The sequence below is a fragment of the Orbilia oligospora genome (genome assembly GCF_000225545.1).
Source record: "Orbilia oligospora ATCC 24927 unplaced genomic scaffold scaffold00078, whole genome shotgun sequence".
Classification (NCBI taxonomy): domain Eukaryota; kingdom Fungi; phylum Ascomycota; class Orbiliomycetes; order Orbiliales; family Orbiliaceae; genus Orbilia; species Orbilia oligospora.
In genome coordinates this window covers 80140-100992 of record NW_011645635.1, presented here as the reverse complement: position 1 = coordinate 100992, position 20853 = coordinate 80140, and the positions used below count along the sequence as shown (strand labels likewise).

At 44.8% G+C, this 20853-nt stretch overlaps 7 protein-coding genes across 7 annotated transcripts; 3 read left to right on the top strand and 4 right to left on the bottom strand.

Moving 5' to 3' along the window:
• Positions 1 to 17: 17 nt before the first annotated feature.
• AOL_s00078g27 (uncharacterized protein) lies at positions 18 to 2501 on the bottom strand (the record flags this gene model as incomplete). The annotated part of the gene is made up of 7 exons (XM_011123290.1): positions 18 to 172; positions 251 to 413; positions 469 to 791; positions 849 to 1089; positions 1172 to 2011; positions 2073 to 2341; positions 2435 to 2501. The coding sequence occupies 7 exons, from the start codon at positions 2499 to 2501 to the stop codon at positions 18 to 20; spliced, it is 2058 nt and encodes a 685-aa protein (XP_011121592.1).
• Positions 2502 to 3402: 901 nt separating this feature from the next.
• Positions 3403 to 4671, bottom strand: AOL_s00078g26 (uncharacterized protein; the record flags this gene model as incomplete). The annotated part of the gene is made up of 1 exon (XM_011123289.1): positions 3403 to 4671. One exon carries the CDS (start codon positions 4669 to 4671, stop codon positions 3403 to 3405), a length of 1269 nt encoding a protein of 422 aa, XP_011121591.1.
• Positions 4672 to 6329: 1658 nt separating this feature from the next.
• Positions 6330 to 7297, bottom strand: AOL_s00078g25 (uncharacterized protein; the record flags this gene model as incomplete). Its single annotated transcript, XM_011123288.1, has 3 exons — positions 6330 to 6517; positions 6598 to 6996; positions 7078 to 7297. The coding sequence occupies 3 exons, from the start codon at positions 7295 to 7297 to the stop codon at positions 6330 to 6332; spliced, it is 807 nt and encodes a 268-aa protein (XP_011121590.1).
• Positions 7298 to 9145: 1848 nt separating this feature from the next.
• On the top strand, positions 9146 to 9505 carry AOL_s00078g24 (uncharacterized protein; the record flags this gene model as incomplete). The annotated part of the gene is made up of 1 exon (XM_011123287.1): positions 9146 to 9505. One exon carries the CDS (start codon positions 9146 to 9148, stop codon positions 9503 to 9505), a length of 360 nt encoding a protein of 119 aa, XP_011121589.1.
• Positions 9506 to 9875: 370 nt separating this feature from the next.
• Positions 9876 to 10463, top strand: AOL_s00078g23 (uncharacterized protein; the record flags this gene model as incomplete). Its single annotated transcript, XM_011123286.1, has 1 exon — positions 9876 to 10463. The coding sequence occupies one exon, from the start codon at positions 9876 to 9878 to the stop codon at positions 10461 to 10463; it is 588 nt and encodes a 195-aa protein (XP_011121588.1).
• Positions 10464 to 10610: 147 nt separating this feature from the next.
• On the bottom strand, positions 10611 to 11910 carry AOL_s00078g22 (uncharacterized protein; the record flags this gene model as incomplete). The annotated part of the gene is made up of 3 exons (XM_011123285.1): positions 10611 to 11360; positions 11422 to 11476; positions 11585 to 11910. The coding sequence occupies 3 exons, from the start codon at positions 11908 to 11910 to the stop codon at positions 10611 to 10613; spliced, it is 1131 nt and encodes a 376-aa protein (XP_011121587.1).
• A 7135-nt stretch (positions 11911 to 19045) lies between these two features.
• On the top strand, positions 19046 to 20477 carry AOL_s00078g21 (uncharacterized protein; the record flags this gene model as incomplete). Its single annotated transcript, XM_011123284.1, has 3 exons — positions 19046 to 19123; positions 19198 to 19389; positions 19449 to 20477. The coding sequence occupies 3 exons, from the start codon at positions 19046 to 19048 to the stop codon at positions 20475 to 20477; spliced, it is 1299 nt and encodes a 432-aa protein (XP_011121586.1).
• Positions 20478 to 20853: the final 376 nt, after the last annotated feature.

Below are 20853 nucleotides of genomic sequence, written 5' to 3'. Positions count from 1 at the left end.
AATAAAGCGCTATTAACTCACTGCTGAGCCCGGGTTGTCTTTTCGTAGCCCTCCATCGTTAGTGCGGCTAAGAAGCAAGGTATTTCTTTCCTCTCTTCAACGTAAAACTTTATTTGGTTCCGAATTTCCCGAGCGAACTGGCTGTTGGGGCCACCACAAAGCTTCATGGTACCTGCGAATTGTTAAAGTCAGTGCCACTTCGTGTTACGTCTGCTCAAAAGGGAGCGCCAATGGTAGCCAATGGTATTACCTTGTTCACCATCAAACACTATCCCTGTGTCTACGCCCCCATAAAGATCTGATCGATGAAACATTGATGTGACTTTTACTCGTCCGTTAGGTTGGAAATCGACCTCGTAACCTAGAAGACTGTACACCGCCTGTCTGAACTCTAGAGCCTTCTTTGACCATATCTGTTATCGCGATCAGTAAGTTTCGCAATACCAGAGCGCCATGGTGTAAACATACTTCCTTCAGCCTAGTCATCCGTTTTTCCTTTTCTGCAACCAAAGCTTCCATCTCTTGAACGTCTAACCTACTTCTTTCTAATGTGCTTATTGGCACAAACTTTGTCCCTCCTGGTTGGCCCTCGAGTTGAGCTAAAAGAGCTTTATTTTCTTCTCTGAGAACTCGGAGAGTTTCCTTTTTTGTTACTTCATGGCGGGCGGCAGGATTATCTTTCAACTGTAAAACCCTCATCCTCGATGTTGCTTCACTGGCCATGAGTTGTTTCTGCAGCGCCTGGATCTCAATAGTGGCAATTTTGTAAGCCTGTTTAGAGGTTTCCAATTCTAAATTAAATGAATAAGCAGGTCGTCCCCTCCCAAAAGATTTTCTTGAAAACCGACCTTTGTGTAGAGTATCGACCCGCTCTTGGAATTGGACAACGCTGCGTTGGTAATCGAGGCCTTCCTCCAACTTTTGGGGGTCCGCAGTCCGGGCAATGTCCCGTTCCTCAAGTTGTCTTGTAAGAGCATTGATTTCAAGCTTATGTTCCCCAAGAAGCCTCTCGAGCTCCTCAATACGTTGTGATTTCTGATCGTCATAATTTCCAGCCATCATGACTTCCTCTTCAGTAGAATACGTTTTCTAGGCCTGTGTCAACTCTGTCTCACTTCAAATTTTGAGGGGGGTGAAAAAATAAAAAGAGATTCCCAAGATGGCTCCTTACTAGTTGCTCCCGTAGGAATGTTGCTTCTTTGAGCGCAAGATCTTTCTGCCTTTCGAGTCGCTGTTTCTCTTTCAAGTCTTTCTTTAACACTTGCTTCATCCCTTGGTTTTCTTCTTCCAGTTTTGCTTGGATAGCTACTAGCTTTATGATTTCTTGGTCACGCTCTGCGATTAGGGGATCAGGGCGTCCGAACTTTTCCAGGAGGGTACTCTTCTCGATCTTTGTTTGGATATACGCTCTGGCTAGATGCGCTGGGGAGGTAAATTGGATCCCATCAGGGTCATCTTGCAAAAAAGCAGTCCAGCTCAGCCTTTCTTCTTCTAAGATCGCCTTTTGAAGTTCGAGGTTGGAGACTTTTTCACGCAAGCCATCAAGTGCCTGAACCTTGCTGATTAAAGACCTCCTTTCTTCTTCCATAAGAGAAATGCTTTTGTTGTACGACCTGAGTTCCTCATTCTCGACTTCTAGTTTTCGATTTCTTGCCTCAATCGACCTTGTATGCTTGAGTTGGTCGGCCAGTTCCCTCTTCAATACTTTCAGGGTTTCGTCACCCTCGAACCCTTCTCTTGGGATTTCGGCCTGCCCACGGGACTGAAGGATTTCGTCTTCCTTTTCATGAAGTTTGGTTTGATATTCTTGTAGTAAGATATCCCGGCTTGCGAGTTCTAAACTAAGAGAGTGAGCCTGCTCACGGATGAGATTCATTTGCGTCCTAAGGTCTTCCGTCTCGTAGTGATACTTTCTTTGGAGTGTATCACGTGTGGTCTCTAGGTCGTGTCTTGATTCCTTTAAATCCAGGTTCTCGGCCTCCACATCTCGAAGCTGTCGTTCAAGAGATACCTACTTTCATAATGACCTTGTTAACAAAAAATCAAGGTAAGGATGAGGTTCTTGAAGGCACCTTTGTATTTGTGGCTTCCTGACAAACAGATTCGAGCTGGGAAGCAAGGGCCTGGTGTCGCTCGAAAATAAAATTCTTCTCGCTCCGCTCTTGCTCGAAAAGCTTACCATCCTCTTGGACTTTTTTCTGCAACGTGTGTATTTCCTCGCGGGAGCTAATGTTTTCTAGCTCGCGCTCCTGTTTGATGGTCGCCAGCTCATACTTGACGGCATTGAGCTCGATAAGGATGGCATCTTGAACGCTATCGGCCGCGATTTGGGGACTGTGATCTGGCAAATATGAATATGGGGCTCTATATAGGTAGATGGATAGGCTTGAGGACTAGTAACATTGACCGACGAAGCCGAAGTGGACCAACTCACCTCGTGCCGAGGTGTCTGTCGTGATGAGAACGCCGCTATATTGGTGATTGTTCGGGGCCGGATCCATTGTAGACTGTATGGTGGATCGAAAGGGTGTATTTGTATACGCGCAATAAGTACCTAGCATTCACTTAAGTACCGACTTAAGCAAATACTTAAGCTATGCTGTGTTCAAGGCTGTTAGCATCAAGTTGCATCTCTTTGTCTATTCTACCTACCTACCGTCTGGCATTTGCATGTGCTTGCTCGGAGTTCCACTTCCACATACGCGCACGTGCACGTTTAAGTTTATCGATAATTATAATTATCACGGGATTGCTAATAGATGAGATTGTTAGATTCGATTCGAGGTGAGGTGATACCCACGAGGCACAAGCAGGGCGCGTTTGATGACTCAGCATTCACCAACACGCCAACGCTCCCAGACGACAACGTTAACAGGCATTTGCATACCAATACTGGACTAGACTACGTACTACCGTTCCCCCTGGCCCTCTTTCTATATCTTGTCTTTCCTAATTTCCCGATAAACGGACGATTCTCGTTTTTCCTGACGATTGCGCCATCAATCGATATCAAAGGGGGGGTGCGCGGATTCATGAAGACATGTGTACGCTGTTCTCATAGACTACTTAAGTAGGTAGGTTCTGTTATTGACCCTGGATTGGTATTGTCAAAATCAACTAGCAGACTACTAAGTACTTCGGTGTGCGGGGTGGCTGCTGCATGCTGGACTGAAAATCGGCTTTGTGGTATGATACTTTATATATCCCTAGGGCTAGGCACCTAAGTAGCTTGCATATAGGGTCAATACTATAGACCCCGCGTGACTTGGATTAAATATTCGAGAGCATTTATACTTGTATTCGAACCCGCGTACATATACTCGCCATGGTATATACTAATTATAATTCTAATTGTAGGTATATGTATATATGATTCCTCGAGCGTTTATCATAAGTTGCTCATCAGAAATGTGGCAGAAAGTTACTCCACTCGACACATATGAATACCGTTGCCGGCATCAACCGTAGGCTAGCGATAGTTTCTCCGATTAGTACGGTCCTAGCTACGAAATAAAGAATAGCACTGATTGTAGCAGGCATATCGACCGCATAATGCCTCCAAGTACTATCCTTGGAGCACTTCTTTTCCCAAATGCCGAGAATCGTGATTGTATAGTCAAACCCTGGCTTTATCGAAAGACATTCCACAAGGCCCCAAATGAAAAGATCTGCGAGAAGCGTAACACTTGCTGCGCGCCATATGATTAATTCAGCTCTGGTCGGGAAGTCAAAATTCCAAGCGCACACATGAATGGCTGCGTAAAATACTGCTAATCCGTATAATGGATAGGCTAACCTCAAGGTTGGCGGTGGAGGAACGTAGTCGTTGGGAATCCGCTGTAACGGCCTTACTTCGAGACCTCCAAAGTATGTGAAGAAACGCCTGCGTCTCCAGAGAGACCAACCAGGCTGTTCTACAAAATCCATTGGAGTATCCCACAGCGGACTTTTTGGCACGGCATCGGCTTTCAGGATAATAGTTGACATCGGAACCGTCGATTTAATATGTATGGGAGATTGGGCATCGAGTGGCTTGTGGATCCACATCCAAAAGGTGACGGCTGATGATACGACGAACGCGACGGTGAAAAGCTCCAAAGTTGATGTTTTGAGATGCTGTATAGGCCGAGCAATACATTGTATGACTAGATAACTGCCCTGGATAACAGCTACACACTTGGCAAATATATCTGCTTTACTCTTGTCGACAATTTCGTCCTTCGTGAGCTCAGGCGCTTCCACGTAGCGATTCTTGACAAGGTAATGTAGAGCGCGTGAATTCACAGGAAATGCTGGCCCATCAGGAGGATTCAAGATGAAACCACCGCTATCCGCAAAGAAGCCGTGAGTTAAAGTCCATCCCTTCACGCCGATCTCGTGCATCTCTATGACTGAGGCCTTAGCGGAAGCTCGTTGTGAGGCAGCCAGCAAAGTAACAAACTCGGGAGCATAGATTGAAAGGATACACCATCGAGTTTTACGAATTAGAATGCTCCAGTAACCTTCGTCCGGCTTCGGCAAGTTGATATGGAGAACTGTCCAGATGCTGATAAAGATCACAAGAAAGCAGGACCAGATGATGTCTAGAGTTCCTCGATCTTGCGGCTGTTCTCTCCAGCCATACATAAGCTCGACCGTAGAGTTGGGTGGTGCGTTCGTTGACTGGTTCATCTTATAAATGTATCGATGTGTTAGCAGAGATCGATAATCACCAGCTTGGGCGATTAGGATGCTGTTATATCGAAAAAATGAGGATACGAACCCTTTGTGTGTACGGGATACCCAGTTAAGTACTATAGGGAGTACTAGTACTTGCAGGTAGATACCTAATATGGTATCCGAAATAGCCTCTTATCTATAGAGTAGGCTTTAAATCAAATGTTTATAAATTTAAATTTGTTCTTTTGGAGCCGCATGCATAAAAGGCATAAAATGTAATTGTAAGCTGAAATACTGAAATACCGATAGGAGCTAATCTTCAGCTTTGCCTTGCTGGTGCTGGCCTCCAACCATCGGGACGGCATATGCATCCTCTGTATTGCGTAGCACAAACAAAAAAGAAGGAGAAGAAGAAAAGATGCGGGAAAGAAATTCATTGGAATGTAAATGTGCATATCTATTTTTCGAGGCTTGCACGCCTACAGGCGCCTGCATTTGGGGGTTCTTTTCCCTTCCCGATTCCTAACTTAGGCCTCGGGCGTACGTACGTACATACGCGCTGAGAATATACCTTGTGTTTGAAGGTGGCTACGAGGCTATAACCGCATCAATTCTCAGACGGCGAATATCATAAAATTGAATAGCAACAGCATATACATGTATGGTATATAGGTACTCACGATACACCAAACTCTTGGCCCCACGCCATTCGCTCATGAACAAGTTTCATATGGTCTGGCTCCTATCACTTACCTTTAGCCACGAGTGAGGGACTGTAGCCTAACTAGTCTCATGTATACTTAGCCTTGGAGCACCAGGCGAGATGTCGATTTGGGCTCGAGGGGGCCGCACGCCAAGGACGCAGTTCTCAGAACTCCGATATGCCTCTAGTGCATGACCATTGCAGTCTTCGACCTTCTCCTTTCCTGTAACACTACCTAAGTAAGTACTTACATAGCTGAAACAAATCAAATAGACCCGAGCTGAGCATTTTAGTAGACATGAGCTTTTTTGCGGAGCCCTCCTTGACCGAATCCCACAGCAGTAGTTTACCATGTCTCCGTTTCTCGTAACAATTACTATGATATCGACGCTGGCCAGTTTGCATGAGCTGTGGGATTGGCCCAGCTAACGTTTAGGCCGTCTCGTTTATACCGCCGCCCGCATGCAAGATTATCTTTTCGTAATTTTCCCCGCGACTCGAAATCGATATGTCAAATGGTTTTGCTTTTCTGAGTAATCCATCTATGCACCGCAGTTCAAATGAGCGCCTTGAAGCATGCATAAGAGTATTTTTGGGGGTAGACTTACTCCTCCTGTGGTCCATGTCAATATCGTGACCTGGAACTTTTCGAATATTGAACCCCCACAGTACCCGAGCAATGACAATTGATAAACAAGATTCTGCTATATGGGATCCAGGACACAAACGGCGCCCAAAGCCGTACTGGAAGTGATCACCTTGATTCGGCAGGCCCACCAACTTTTTACCCTCAACACCTAAATACCGGCAAGGCTCGAACAAATTCGGTTCGCGGAAGAGGCTCTCACATCGGCTCAGCGAGGCTATGTTTGGAACAAGAATTGTCCCCTCCGGGATAATGTAACCATTATATTCAATCCTGGATGTGGTCGCATGTGGTACACCTGCATGAACGAAGATATAAAAGTTAGCTTTGAATGCCCTTTACCCGTATGTCCAAGGTATTAATATTGATAATTATGATCCAGATCGAAGTACCGATTGTAGCTATTGGTGCCCAGCGATGCACTTCTTTAATCAGAGCCTTCGTGTAAGGGAGGTCGTCCATATCCCCCCACGCGGGAAGCCTGCTAGGACCAACCACAGCATCTATCTCTACACAGTCAAATACAAAGATCAGAGTCTTGTTCACACAAATACGGTTGATTGGTAGATATTCGTGACGCCCTACTAACCTGCTTGCGATGATGCCATAGCATTATGGTGTAATGCCATAGCCTTGAAGAAGTTAAGTAATGTAGAGCTGATCGTATCGGCACCCGCCCCGAGTATCATAGCAAGAACATCTGTCAGATTCCTTTCCTCGCCTTGTTTGTTGAGCTTGCCGTCATCTGTGCAGTTGATTTTCAAGCCGAGTACATGACCCAAGATGTCCGATTCGATAAGAGTTTTGGCCATACAGGGTGATCCTTCGCCAGTCTCCATCGAAGCCTTGACTCCTCCGAGAAGCCTCGCGTGGATAAGCTCTTCTTGGCGTAGGAGGCTTCGTGTTAGCCAGTCCCAAGGCTGTAGTATTTTGGGCAACGCCAAGAGGGACGGGAAGTTGTCAAAAGGAAATGTCCAAGGTAGGAAATCTGTACGTCGAGATCGAATCAGTCTAGATCTAGCAAGTTCGCATGGTATACTTTTCGGCGAAAAGGAATAAACTAGCATACATAGATACATCATTTCCCAGATATCATATAGTTCTTTGACAAGGCTATCTTGAATTTTCCCGGCTCGACAACCATAAATCGGCTTGAGGAGGACATTTAGTGCAAGTCTCTCACACTCGAGCCGAAAATTTGATGGCTCGTTGACAAGTGCTTGTAAGAACGTGACAGACTCGACATCGTGAGCTTGATATATTGTCGCAGCCTGCTCCTGTAGCAGCATATGGTAGAGCTTGCGGAGGTCACGGAAGCACTTTCCGGCAGGCGTCACAACTATACGGTTAGGCAGAATTGAATATCGGTAGTCGTTATTCAGCGGACGAGAAGATGAGTTGAGAGCACCCTATGGAATCAAGGAAATTCAGCAATGGGAAGATTTTCATCGTACTGTAAATCTGTACAGCTGTGCGTACAAAAAGACGTAACAGACCTTTTGTAGAAGCTCGTAAGCAGCGGCAGGGTCGTTTATTAGAATGACCGGCGTATAACCTATCCAAAATGTCACAAGATTACCGTAGCATTCCGTCAAAGCGTTACACGTAATAGCCGGGTAATATGTGAGCTTGAAAATTGTCCAGATATTACCAAGAAAAGGCAAAGGTCGAGGTCCATCTGGGAGATTCCTGGCTTGGATTCTTTGCACAATATACTGCTGTAAGTATAAAAGACAAGGAATGACTGAAAAACAGCATAAAATAATTGGTATGAACATAGCTAGCGGGTAAGCCAAGTAGGCATCTAGTGTCGTTTGATTTTGTACAAACTTATAAGTAAGTGTGGCCTCCGAAAGATGTTTATAATGAATTTAGATTCTCGATCAATTGAATTTTTCTAGTTATATAGATCTAGCGGTTTTTAATTTTTTATAAACGAAGTATTCATTTCCGTATGCGCGCAAACTCAAGGCCTGCTCGAATGCCATGTATCCTAGCTAACGGACCGGTCGCGGCCTCTGCTAGATACGAGACCAGTCTTTGTTATCATCTCCGAGAAATGGGACGAGGTGATATCTTGAAGGCTTCTAGATTTGCATTGCATGCATCGACGGGGTTCGGAAGCATCGCCACATGCATTTCGTATGGCATCCCCTGATGCACCGCGCCCCATGCACATATATGCATATATACGTCGTCAGATATCTTCGAATGCAGATATAATATTTCTGAGGGGGCAAGTGAGTCAGCACAATGCTCAAGATCATATCACAAGAACGACCTCAGATGCATATGCTCATGTGCCCTATGTATTGAAAGGATACTAAGGGTATGCATATGCGCATATGTGTTGGTTATGTGGTATTAAGTAGGTCCTATGCCCAGAGACTGTACCCAGTAACTAAGTAGGCATGCTAGCCCAGCCGAGGCTCAGCTTGGCCAGCGTTACACGGCACTTAGTCAGCTGAAACGCCCCAACGCAGCAAAACGCAAAATTGGCGAATAGGATGTGATATAAGTAAAAAGTAAGTAAGTACTTAGTACTTACATGTATACACTGCCTTCGAGGCTAAGGTATTTTGGAATGCTACGCAAACGCTGCTCAATGCGATGCAATGCAAATGTGGTGGTGGTAAAGGAGGAGAAGGAGAAGGAGAAGGAGGAGGCTGATATCAATATCAATATCAAGGTCATGATCATGCACACACATTCGATGCAAATTTGAGGCTACGGAGATTGATAATTGCAACCGCAACGTTAACTACCTACGTACACACAAGGATCACCGACATGACTGTGCCCGCCCCCCTCGCGCCTGCAAGTTTAAAAAATGCAAAAGTCTCAACCCGCGCGGAATTAAACATGATAAAGCAATAGAAAAAGCGGCGTGGCATTGCATTGCAGGATCCGATTTACAAGTAGGCTCACAGTCACCCGCCAACTTACTCTAGTAGACCAGGCCAGGCAGTTCCCAATCCTCATACGGAGCTGGATCCCCGAACCGTTACTACACCCAGGCTTCTTCGGAACACAATATTGATATAAGCGCAGTGGTTCAACTTAGGAGTTTAGTCTTATAATCGGCTACTAGACCGTTGCAACAACTTTACGAGCTATTATCAGAGACGAAAATAACAATGCCGCGGTATTCGAAGCCAATCCTCCTTCTGTGTGCAACACATGCCTTTGCTCTTTTTAGCATGTATGGGTTGGCCTACAGGAACGGATACCTCAAAGCTCTCCTCAGGTTAAAGGACTTTGGCCCTCATTTGCTGCCTGGTTCTGAAAATCCAATACTCAAAACTTACACCGGCATCGCGCCGCTCGATAAGCTGATTACAATAGCTGTCGTGTTGTTCGCAAATATCACCGATGGCTCAGCACCACACTTTTCCCTATACGGGTTCCACTTTGGCGGGCAGCTTACATCGATTTGGACGGTGTTGATGATCGAAGGGTATAGATTTGGCAACCGAGGCACACCCCTATCATTGTAAGCCGCTTGGTTCTTTTATATTTGGTTTCCTTGGTCTACTTACTTCGGTAAGGACCTAAGGAGGTATTTCCAGAATAATATTCTAACGGCGCAGCAGGTCAGTGTTGTGGGGATGCGCTATGCAGGGCTTGGGTTACGGCTGTATAATGCCACTATACGGGATATTGCATTTATACTACTCTAGCGCGTCGTCAAGCGATAAAAAAGAGCTCGCAACCAGTCTTTGGATCAAAAACCAGACACTTCTGAAGACATTACCCTTGTCAATCATCATCGGATACATAGTTCCTTCAATTCTGATAGCCATACCTTTTGCTTCAAACAACCTCCATCAATGGCTTGTTGGATTTTGGCAAGGAGTCCCCGTATGGATGGCGCTTCTCCAGTACATCGCTGGAATTGTCTCCAACAATACCCAATGCTTAAAGACACCTGCTTCGTCTTCTCCCGCAAACAAGACCCCCAATATTAGCACACGTATTCGCGAACTTATGTCGCTACAGGATGTGTATAGGGTTGCCTTTGACATAACAGCCGTCACGCATGTCACTACGATGATGATTATTGCAGCACGGAATCTATGTCCCGTACTATTTTCCCAATGGGGGCTTAGCACATTAACTTTTAGGGATGTGTTCCTTCCTCCGTCGATTTTTTCAGACATAGGAGAAACAAATATGGCCACCGCTGCTCAGAACTTTCTCCAGTACGATCAGTACGTGGGATCCGCAGCTGCCATTATTTGGGCCATGGCCCTGTGTAAAACCACTCGGAAAACTCCTATGTCTATCTCGCAGTGGCTGTTGTTGGCCGGTGAAGCGCTGGGTGTGACCTTACTAGCTGGCCCCTGTGGCGCTGTCATTGCATTGATGTGGAATCGGGACGAGCGAATCATCGGTGATGATGATTTATACAAAGCAAACGAAAGAAAAGGGCTGTTAGAGGCTGGAAGGTGTTGAAGAACCGTTTTTGGGCGCATACACGTACCCACTAAACTATATATTTTAGACTAAATGTCCCGATTCAATATACTACTAGTAGTTGCTGCTTGAGCATCCAGGGATTTTCGTTTGGCAGTGTGTAAATTTATAAAGCAGTAGATATTCTCACCCAAGGGGTGTGAGTTCTCCATGAAAGGGTTTAACAGCTAGGTCTGCTTTCTTCCGATCGAACTTCCAGACGCCTTTTGTTCGATCCGGCTGTAATTTCAGGTTTAATCCTGAAGCTAGCTCTTCAAAAAGTGGATCTTCGTCCGCATTGCTGAAGAACTTTGGCTCCCAACGTCTATTTTCAGCAATCTCTCTTTTCCGCATCGCACGTTGTGCATTTTCCAATTTTGACTTCGCTCTAACGATTCCCTGGAAATCACTTTTAGCTAATGCATCGTAAGTGTCTTCCCACGCTTTTCTAGTTTCCCAACTGTCCTGCTCTGCGGCGTCAGGAAGGTGCAATGGCGCCGCGACAGACTTCTTCGGCGAGCAAGTCTCGACGATATCTCCGTTCCGAGCATCTTGAATCGTAAATGTATCACTCCACTGCCCTTTAGCCGTATATATCGCATGTTTTCTATCGTCGCCTTTATGATATATTGTGGCTTGAAACGTGTTTTTCGTACCCGAAAACACACCCTCCCCGGAAAAGCTAATCTCTGACACATATCCACTTGAAGAAGTCAAATGAACAGTACCTCCAAGTTCTGGATACAATTTTCCTGACAGGAAGCCTTTGACTTGGCAGTCTGGAAAGGGGATCAAATAATCCTCATCGTATTTATCGAGATGAATAATGGCATAGCCTGTCTGTTTGACTTTTAAAGACCCCGAGAAGCTCATTTCGACTCTAGTATATCCCTCGCCCTTGTGAATAACGACGGTTTAGCCCACTGTTTGTTTGCACCCGTGGTTGAAAATTACTCACTCGAATGCCGTAGACATCATCGTACATATAGCAGGCTGTGACCGGAGGGTGATGACTAGGTTGTATTATTATTCGGTCAGAAGTTGATAGCATCAGTGCATCCGACACCATAAACTCCAAGATAGAGAGAATAAATCTGTATGTGCACGGGGCATTGCCATACCTGACTTGTTCGGTGACTATATGCGTCGTGGATACTTCATCTGTCCATTGGGCGAGGAATAACTCTCCAAGGAAAGCGTTCAATGGCTTTCGCATACCAGCATCCGAATCAACCCCGATGTAGAATTGCGACCTTAGTGAGTGCAAGAACCACCTTAGAATTAACAGAGCTCGTTTCTGAGCATCTGGCTCTTGCGCCGGTGCCACGAAAAGCGAAGGAGACTCCGTCCAGCACGATCCTACTTCAACTACAGACAGCGGTGCCAGGAAATAGGGAGGGGCGGTGATGCTAGCGAGATCCCCGCGGATCGTTGATAGGAACTTCATGACGAGTCCGAATACATGTCAATCAATATACTTTGAACCGAGGCCAATATCAATATTGAAAGGAGATTGGAGCCTAGAAGACTAACCGTGATAAAATCTAGAAATCTAGCCCCATTCTTCTTCAGAATCGACATTCTGTATATTACTTTGAACGACAGATCGATAGCACAATTGTAAGAATAATATTGCAGCTGTTTCCATTCTAATCCAGACCGGGTAGAGGGCCCCGTAGTTATACACAGCAGCATAGAAGCGAGGCTATGTAGGTTCAGCTTCAGCGTTTACCTCTTTGTAATCCTTCTTCGCGCAGAACCTGCCCACACGCACACAGCTTACCAAGTAGCCAATGAGAAAATTTCTGAGAGGTTGTGTGTGTCGATGCGCCTGCAGCTGCGTTGATGTAAAAACAGATAGCCTCGATTTATATGTTTGGCTATAGTGCATGATCCATGACGTCTCGTTCGAATCCCCACGAGGCAGTCCCTCCGCGGGGACGGCGTAGGACCAAAGCTAAGTGCGTGTATACTAGCTGACGCCTATCTGTGAGAATTGATATATATACTTTCAGTATACTTCTTAAGTTCCGACTTACTAGGTACTTACTTAAGTAGGTAGGTACTAGGTATATAGGTACCTAGCGTACTATATAAGTAAGTACTCTAGGTAGGTATAAAGTAAGGACAAGTAGGTTAAGTACCTATCTACCCGCAGCTAACTAAGTAGCTGTCCAACATTAGGTATAATAGTTAATATATGCATGCATGTTAACATACAACAGGTACCAAGTTAACTAGACTAAACCAGGCCAGGATATATACTTACTTACTTCAATACATAAGCAAGTAAGTAATTATAAGGATAAGGATAAGGATAAGGATATACATATTGAGAGGATTAATAATTAATTTTGATAGACAATCCGATTCCCGGCTCCTCTTGCCGATGCCAATGCAATGATCTTGTACAGCTTGTGACATTAAAGAGGGCACGGACCAACTGTTAGATGGTGGTTTTCTCGCGTCGGTTACCCAAAGCATGCACGTTCAGACCAATAACCCAGCCGAATGCCTGAATCTGTATTAGGGGGGTCCTTCGAGACCCTTGTCCACCGAACTCCCACACCATTTTCCAGCATCAAGTTGCATACTCGATCAATCTTCCTCCAAGCACTGCTCTTCAAAGCCATGTCTATATAATCCAGCTCGGAAGCCCAGGAAGAATTTGCTTCATTCTGCTCTCAAAAATAATTCTCTCTGTAGCAATACGACAGGCTCGATCCCAACTTCACCAGCCAAACTTTCACAACCCAATTTTCCGACAATCGCGACAGTAAGAACCTTCAGGATGCGATATCGTATTAGCCCAACTTTTGCCTGGGAGGACTCGACAAGTGCGTGGGGACTGTACGGCCCACTTTTAACGACCTTTTGAGCGAGGAAACGAAATCACAAGATATCGCTTCTTCTAACCACTGTGCTAGAATGGAACAGCCGACTTGAGCAGACACGGGACAAGTCTGGATGCATAAGGAGATACACCCGCTCATTATCTTCCTCACCCCGCTGTTTCATGATTGAACCGCGACCAAGGCAGCACTTCTCATCTTAGGAACTTTTGTGTCTTGGGTCTACAGTTTGCAGTTTTTGGTGTTTCAGCCCGATCACATATTTGTGATAATCTGGTCCAAGCCCGTCAAAGGTGATCGATTCTTTTCTCAAACTTCGAATCGACAGGTCGGTCTCCTTCAGCGATATCAGGCTAAATGGGTGGAAACGGCACATGATTTTTTTTAGATTTGACGGCATGAATAGGAAGAAAGAGGAGGAGGAGGAGGAGGAGGAAGAGGAGGGAATGATCGTCCTGCACTCAGGTCTTCCTTGTCCCAACAAAAGTGATTTCCGCTTGTTACAGCCGGTTTGGGGTTTGATGTGCCAGGGCTCCTTATTGGCTACTTGGGCTACTGTAACGGAGGACTCCACTTTTTTTTTTCGACGCCAAAGTTTAATTCAGACAGTTCAGAGCAAATTGCATGATGAAAGTGCATGACATGGTATGTTCCCCACCGAAAGACGGCTCGGGTTGAGTTTGATCGAAGCCGGTTTTGGCGCTAAACCTAGACAGGCAATAGACATATGTGGATGAAAAATCGCGCAGATTTCAAATCTCCAATCTCCACATTGCCTGTTAGCTACGTTAGTGCAAAAGTAAGGTAGGTAAAGGTAATCAAGGATTGCTATTCAGAACTATGTTTGCACAGCTACAATTTATTCTTATCGACATATCCTCTTAGAAAATATTTGTGTCTGTGTGTGTGGGAGAGAGTAGGGATGACCCATGGCGCTGGATTTTTTGCGGCTTCAACGCCAGGTACCCGTATACGCCGCATATGATACAGTACAGCGTACTAAAGCAAGCACCCAGAGGGGGAAAGAGACAGAGAGGGAGAGGGAGAGGGAGAGAGCGCGCAATCGGCTAAGGAATGTACTCCGTAGGGTCGAAACCAACCCTTGCGGTGGTGTATGTCTTTGATATCTAGCCAGATTCCAGTCATACTTTGGTGGTGAGAACATAAATCAACGACAAATTTGTCGTTTGAAATACGATTCGAGATTAGACCCTTTATCCATGTCAAGATTATAGTATGCTATTCTTCTTTCGGAAAAAGCAGAGATGAGACCGACTATGTCTTGGGAAGCCATTTTATAGGCCAAGTACTTCGTATTGGGAACTCACACTGTCTTACCATTTCCTGATGAGGGTAAGTCCATGTCGATGTGGCGAGTTGCATACACAGCATGGAGGTACTCGCGGCTTTTACACTATGTTCTTTTTTTTCTCTCTTCTTTTCTTTTTCTTTACTTTCCTTTTTTATTATCTACATAGCATGCTAGCATCAGCTTTTTTTTTTTTTTTTTTTTTTGTTTTTTCGGTGGTGATACTTTTGAATTTGCTTCAGGAGAGGCTCTGGTCATGTTCGATTACGACTATGATATCAAAAGAAGAAAAATAAATATTATCCAAAAATACTTATTTACAATCGATCTAAAAGGCAGAACAGATGAAAATATTGCTGTTTCATCTATTCGCCTCAAGGCAACCCCGCAGTGGCGTAAAATTATTACATATGAGACGCTTATAAACCTTGAGGAGGTTAGACATCAGCCCTTGTTTATCAAATGGAATAGTTTCCACGAAGGAGCATGTTATGGAAATGGGCGGGATTGTAAGCCTTGCGACAAACCTGTAGCGGCGGTTCGTCCACTAAGCCACGGCAGCGATATGCTCCGCTGCCCTGGATTTGTATGTAGTCCAGTCCATAAGCGATGTTGTATGTTAAGTATTTATGTACATATACATAGTGTGCATGCATGTATGTACAGGCATGGAGTGGTGGATAATGAAGGTTCCGTCCTCACTCATGCACCCAAATATCCATGTTCCGTCCAACTCCACCCAAGGGTAGTCTCGTGGAAGCTAGGATTTACCCCAAAGGTATGTGTGACCGAATTTACCCAGATCAAGGATATTCTTTAAACAAGCGTATCCTGGTAGGTTTCTGTCTTGGCGTTCTCCGGTATATCCGCTAGTCCCTAGGTAGATTAGGTGTTTCGAGCCCTTCTTCGATGGGCATACATACATCTACACAGTGCATACATGTACATGTACATGTACATACTTGTTAAGTAAGTCAGTAGGTAGGTAGGTAGGTAAGTAAGTAAGTAAGTAAGTAAGTAAGTAAGTAAGTAAGTATAAGTACTTGCTTACCAGGGGGGAGGGGGACTCTGGTATCAAAATCAGAGGCCAAAAACAGCGATTACTCGGATATTAGAAAATTAGCGGGGTTTGGGGCTCTCAGTATATTTAGAGATCTATGATATTAGTTCTACATGCAGTATTGCATTTTAAGTACTTAAGTATGTATAAGGGGAGAGAGATAGAGGAAGAGGGAGAGGGGGAGGGATATGGAAGAACGATGCGAGGGCCAGGGGGGGGGGGGAAAGAGTGTACAGTGTACAGTGTACAGTGTAAGTATTGACATACATGTACATGTACATACATTACTTAGGTACGTCGGTGTTCCGGATAAAATGCGCAGAACAATTTCTCGACGGGGACAGCACTTGGAACCGTATTTGGAACACACCTACAGGCATCTTTATAAGGAAGCCTCGCAGTTATATAACTTATTATGCAAAGATTGGTGATGTGATAAAAAACCTGGTCAGATTTCGCAAGCCTATCCACTGTGCGCATCCTGATATGTGCCACCGTATGTATAAGTACTTTGTATGTATACGAAGTATGTAGATGGTCCTGCCGGTCTTTAGCTCTAACCCGCGCTGCAAGGAACCCAATATGCGGCTGTAACGTTTGTTTGATTCTACAAGTTATGGTACAGTTTGAACCACTGGAATCCGTAATGGCATGAAGTACATCTACAATCAGACATGTGCCTTTGGCATTTTCGGTGGAGACTTGGCCTTGTGAGCCGACGCATATGCACGATCTAGTCCGGATTCGTCGACCTGCATGCATCCATCATCTGTCAACAAATCCCCCATCGTCATGCATGGCTATTTAATTTACATAGTGTATGTATGTATGTATGTATGTATGTACTTCATCCGCAGTTATTGTATGGTATATACATGTATATGTATATGTACATATTCCATGGCCGGTATACATGAAGATAAGGAAATATATATATATATACCTTATACTCAGGTATAGATGAAGTAAGTACATACATAGTAAGCAAAGTATGTATATGGTGGGCTCTCACGTTGGTTCCCTTTTTTTTTCTTGGTTTCTTTTTCTCCTGTTTTTCCGGAATCCCTTCTTTCACCCCCGGTCCTGGTCCTCGTTCAAGCGTGGATATTGCTTTGGATCACATCCCGGTCACCCTGTTTCACCATCTAGCCGCAGAGTGTCCAGTAGCAGCTTCCATTACCTAGTTCTATGTAAGTACAATGCATACTTACCTACACAGTACATACATACCGAGTTAGAGTCGGCCTCGGTCCAAAATATTATATTATGTACTTACCTCTAACTTACATACACGTACATAACTCCCGCGCCGTCCTTCAGGCAAGCTTGTCCTGGTTGTTATATAAAGTACTTAAAGGTGGTAAGTATAGTACCTAATGTAAAGATGTAAATCGAAGTTGGTGAGCAATTGCAATCACGCAGATAACAAATAACAAAGTAAACTCAAAGAAAATAAGTGTACCCGCTACCTACCTAGGTAGTTAGCCTGAAAAATCGATAGGTCGGATTGTTTCGAACGGTTCTATTTCATTTTATAAAGTCAACTGTTTCTGTTGTTCTGTTCAGTGATTTCGTCCGTCCGGGAGAGGTAAGGTGTCAAGGGCAGATCCGTTCTTGCCAGCCCATGTTCTCTTGTTACATCTGCATCGCACCATGCCCACTCCAGTATTCAGCTCCTGCCCGCATGTGGAGATGGTCATCGATCAGGGATTATGAACTCCAAGACACTAGAGGATATTGTCAATCTAAATGAGGCGGGGAACGGTAGCAGGGGCACCAGACCCACATCAAAAAATTCTGTAGAATAAACGAAGAAGAAAAAAGGAACGAAAAGTGGAAAAGACCAGGGATGGTAGAGATCAATGGTGGAGCGCGATTCAATCTTAGCAGAACCATTGCGACGAACGCACACACATGGCTATCACCTTGGTCGTCTGGTGTTTCGTTATATATCAGCATCACCAACCACGCAACCACCCCCAGCAGGACAGTTCTTGATATTATTCCAGATCGAACGTACATACAATACAATACAATACAATACAATACATTACATTACAGACTACTTTCATTTTTTTTTATTTCATTTTTATTATTATTATTATTATTATTTTTATTTTTATATATATATTATTTCTTCATTTCATTTTCAAAATTCAAAGGTCAGAGGAACCGTAAGGTCCTTTTATCTTGACTTTTACCTTTACTCTCACTTTACTCCCTCTCCCTCTCCCTCTCTTTATCCTTTATTCTTTATCATTTATCCTTTATCTTCAGTATATATATATATACTTCCAAAGATATAAAGAGATATATATATATATCGATTCCGACAGCCGGCGGAACATCGTCTTTGTTCGTGTAACGTACGCCACAGCTCGTTCTATGGAGGAATAGATTATCGCAGGTAAGAAAAGAACGGAACATTGGAAAAATACCATGGTCCGGCGCCCATGACCAGGGAGAGACAAGCTTTAACCGAGTCTCCAATGACATGGCAGCCAGAACCAATCCTTCCCTTTGCACACGATAGTATTCCAACAAAACCCCAAAACCCCAAAACCCCCCAATAATCGTTTCTACCTTCTCGTTTGAGTAAAAGATATAAATTTAAGGAAGAAGAGGAAAAAAGAGGAAAAAAGAAGGAGAAGAAACGATGTGGTGTGAGAAGCGGGAGTGAGCGATGTAAGCGATGCAGGCTTGCTCACCACCACCACCACCACCACCACCACCACGGATCGTTGATTACTATACGTACCCACCCACTTGTACCCGGGTACCTCTTATTGCTTATTACTTTATCTACGATTCTTCACTTATATGCATACCTGCCTGCCTGCCTGCCTGCCTGCCTGCCTGCCTGCTTACTCTTATACCTCATATGTATCTGGCAGGCAAGTAAAGTAAGTAAAGTAAGTAAAGTAAGTAAGTAAGTAATAGGTACTTACTCGGGTCTATATAAAGTACTATATATAACTATGTATCTTCCCCTCGCTCGTTCAAATCATCATATCCCTCACACCTGCCATCCGCCAAGGATCCGTCCCAATTGCAAGGACGCTTCAACGAAATGATCCCGCTGAATCATGCTGACGTTGATGCAAGAAAGATAGCAAGCAAGTCGGACGAAATATCACCAAACACCGAATCTTTCCTTCCTTCCTAATCGCACATAACTTTAGATTCATTATCAAGCACCAAACGTGAGTACCGACCGACCGTACCATCAACGTTTCGGTGGGGATTCGAGTCTAACGTTAACGTTTAACCAGCCTCAATCCGTCAGACTACATTCCCCAACACGACAACACGACAACACAACAACACAACATCGCAATCCCGATCGCCACAAATCCGCAAAATGGAAATCCACGAGCTGATAATCGATGAACGACACGCTCCCAAACAGTTCCCCTGCGACTGGCCTGATTGCAATAAGGTGTGCATTCCCTTAACGAACTCTCCTTTTACTTTTCTTCTTCTTTTCCATCAGCTGACATTTCGAGGTATTAGAAATTCAATCGGAAGTCCGATCTCCAGAGGCACCATCGAATCCACACGAATACACGTCCCTATGCTTGCACTTTTGCTGGATGTAAGAAGAGCTTTATCCAGCGAAGTGCCCTTACAGTTCATATTCGTACACACACCGGCGAAAAACCCCATCAGTGTGAATTCATCGGCTGTGGTAAATGTTTTTCTGACGTAAGACAGAAACCCTAGATCGTCAATACTGCGAGATCAACCGCTGATAATTCATATAGTCGTCAAGTCTTGCCCGCCACAGGAGGATACACACCGGGCGGCGTCCGTATCTTTGCGGTGTAAACAGATGTGGCAAGAGCTTCTGTCGGAAGACTACCCTCATCAAACACGCCCGCCGTGCCCATGGCATTGGCCAAAACCTTGATGTTTCCGATGATGACTCCGAGAACGATGATTCAACTACCACGGAGCGGTCCCATCCCAAGCCTGTTTCGCAGGCTCGCGCTGAAGTCATACGAAACCACGGGCCTGAGAGCGTTCTCCAAAACCAAGGTCGTCACCTTAGCCTTTTCCGGCCGGAGCTCTCTCTTCCTTCTAGCCCGCGTTCTAATTCCAATACCATCGGATTCGGCGACACATATGGCAGCGCTAGTGCCGTATACCACCCGCAGAATCTGGTTTCAGACCATCCAATGACACCAACAAGCCCTTATTGCTTCCAAGAAACACCACCACATGCACATGTACCACCATTTCCGAATTTGCCTCGTACCTGTGCCGAAGATTTCATACCTACGGGTACAGGGTTGCCCCAACACCCTCAGAACCCCCAATATAACCCCAATCTTCGCATTATTTGCAGCAGTAGTCCCACGCAGCAAGCTTTGGCTGCTGGCCATTGTGTTGGAAGTCCGGGAGAACTCTCAAATTGTTCAACCGCCACAAGCGGTGCTTCAGTAGACTACTTTTACCGTAATCCATCCACGGTTGATGGGGTGGGAAATGTCACACTTTTTATGCAGCAATCCGCTGCTTCGGATCATATATCCCATCAAGTACAGGACCAGGGCATCGCGGAAATGCCGATTGCCGTGATGTCACAGCAGCAACATCAACACCACCCACAACAACCAGGAGCAGCCATCTGGTATGGCTACTCACAATTCGACCAGCCACAGTTTCATAGCGGCAGCGAGCAACGATTGTTTTATGAAAATGGCAATATGGAAAACATAACACCAGTCAAAGCTACTACTTCCGAGGTTGTCCTACATCCGCTTTTAACCCCGAGGGCATCTCTATGCTGAGCCGCTTATACTTCTCTTCCTTTGCCTTTTTGATATCACAACATTCTTGTAATTTTATGTCCTTCAATTTCGTGGAAATGGTCTTGACGTGGCGTTTACGGTTTCCGGTTTTATGACAGGAGTGGCGTTTTCCCGTTTGCGTTTTTACTTGTACAGCCCTAAATACTGGTATACATAAGGTGCGTGTTTGAATTTGGATGCCTAGGCTCTGGGTTTTGCTCAGGATCAAGGTATATTACATGTATATAAATACACTCTAGGTGGTAGTTTGGTGGTCATTCCTCTATGGGCGATGGTAAATTTAGCTACCATGGATTTATCAAATTTGTTATCCCGCCGGCCAGGTAACGGGAGCAACCTTTACTTCAAACTTAGT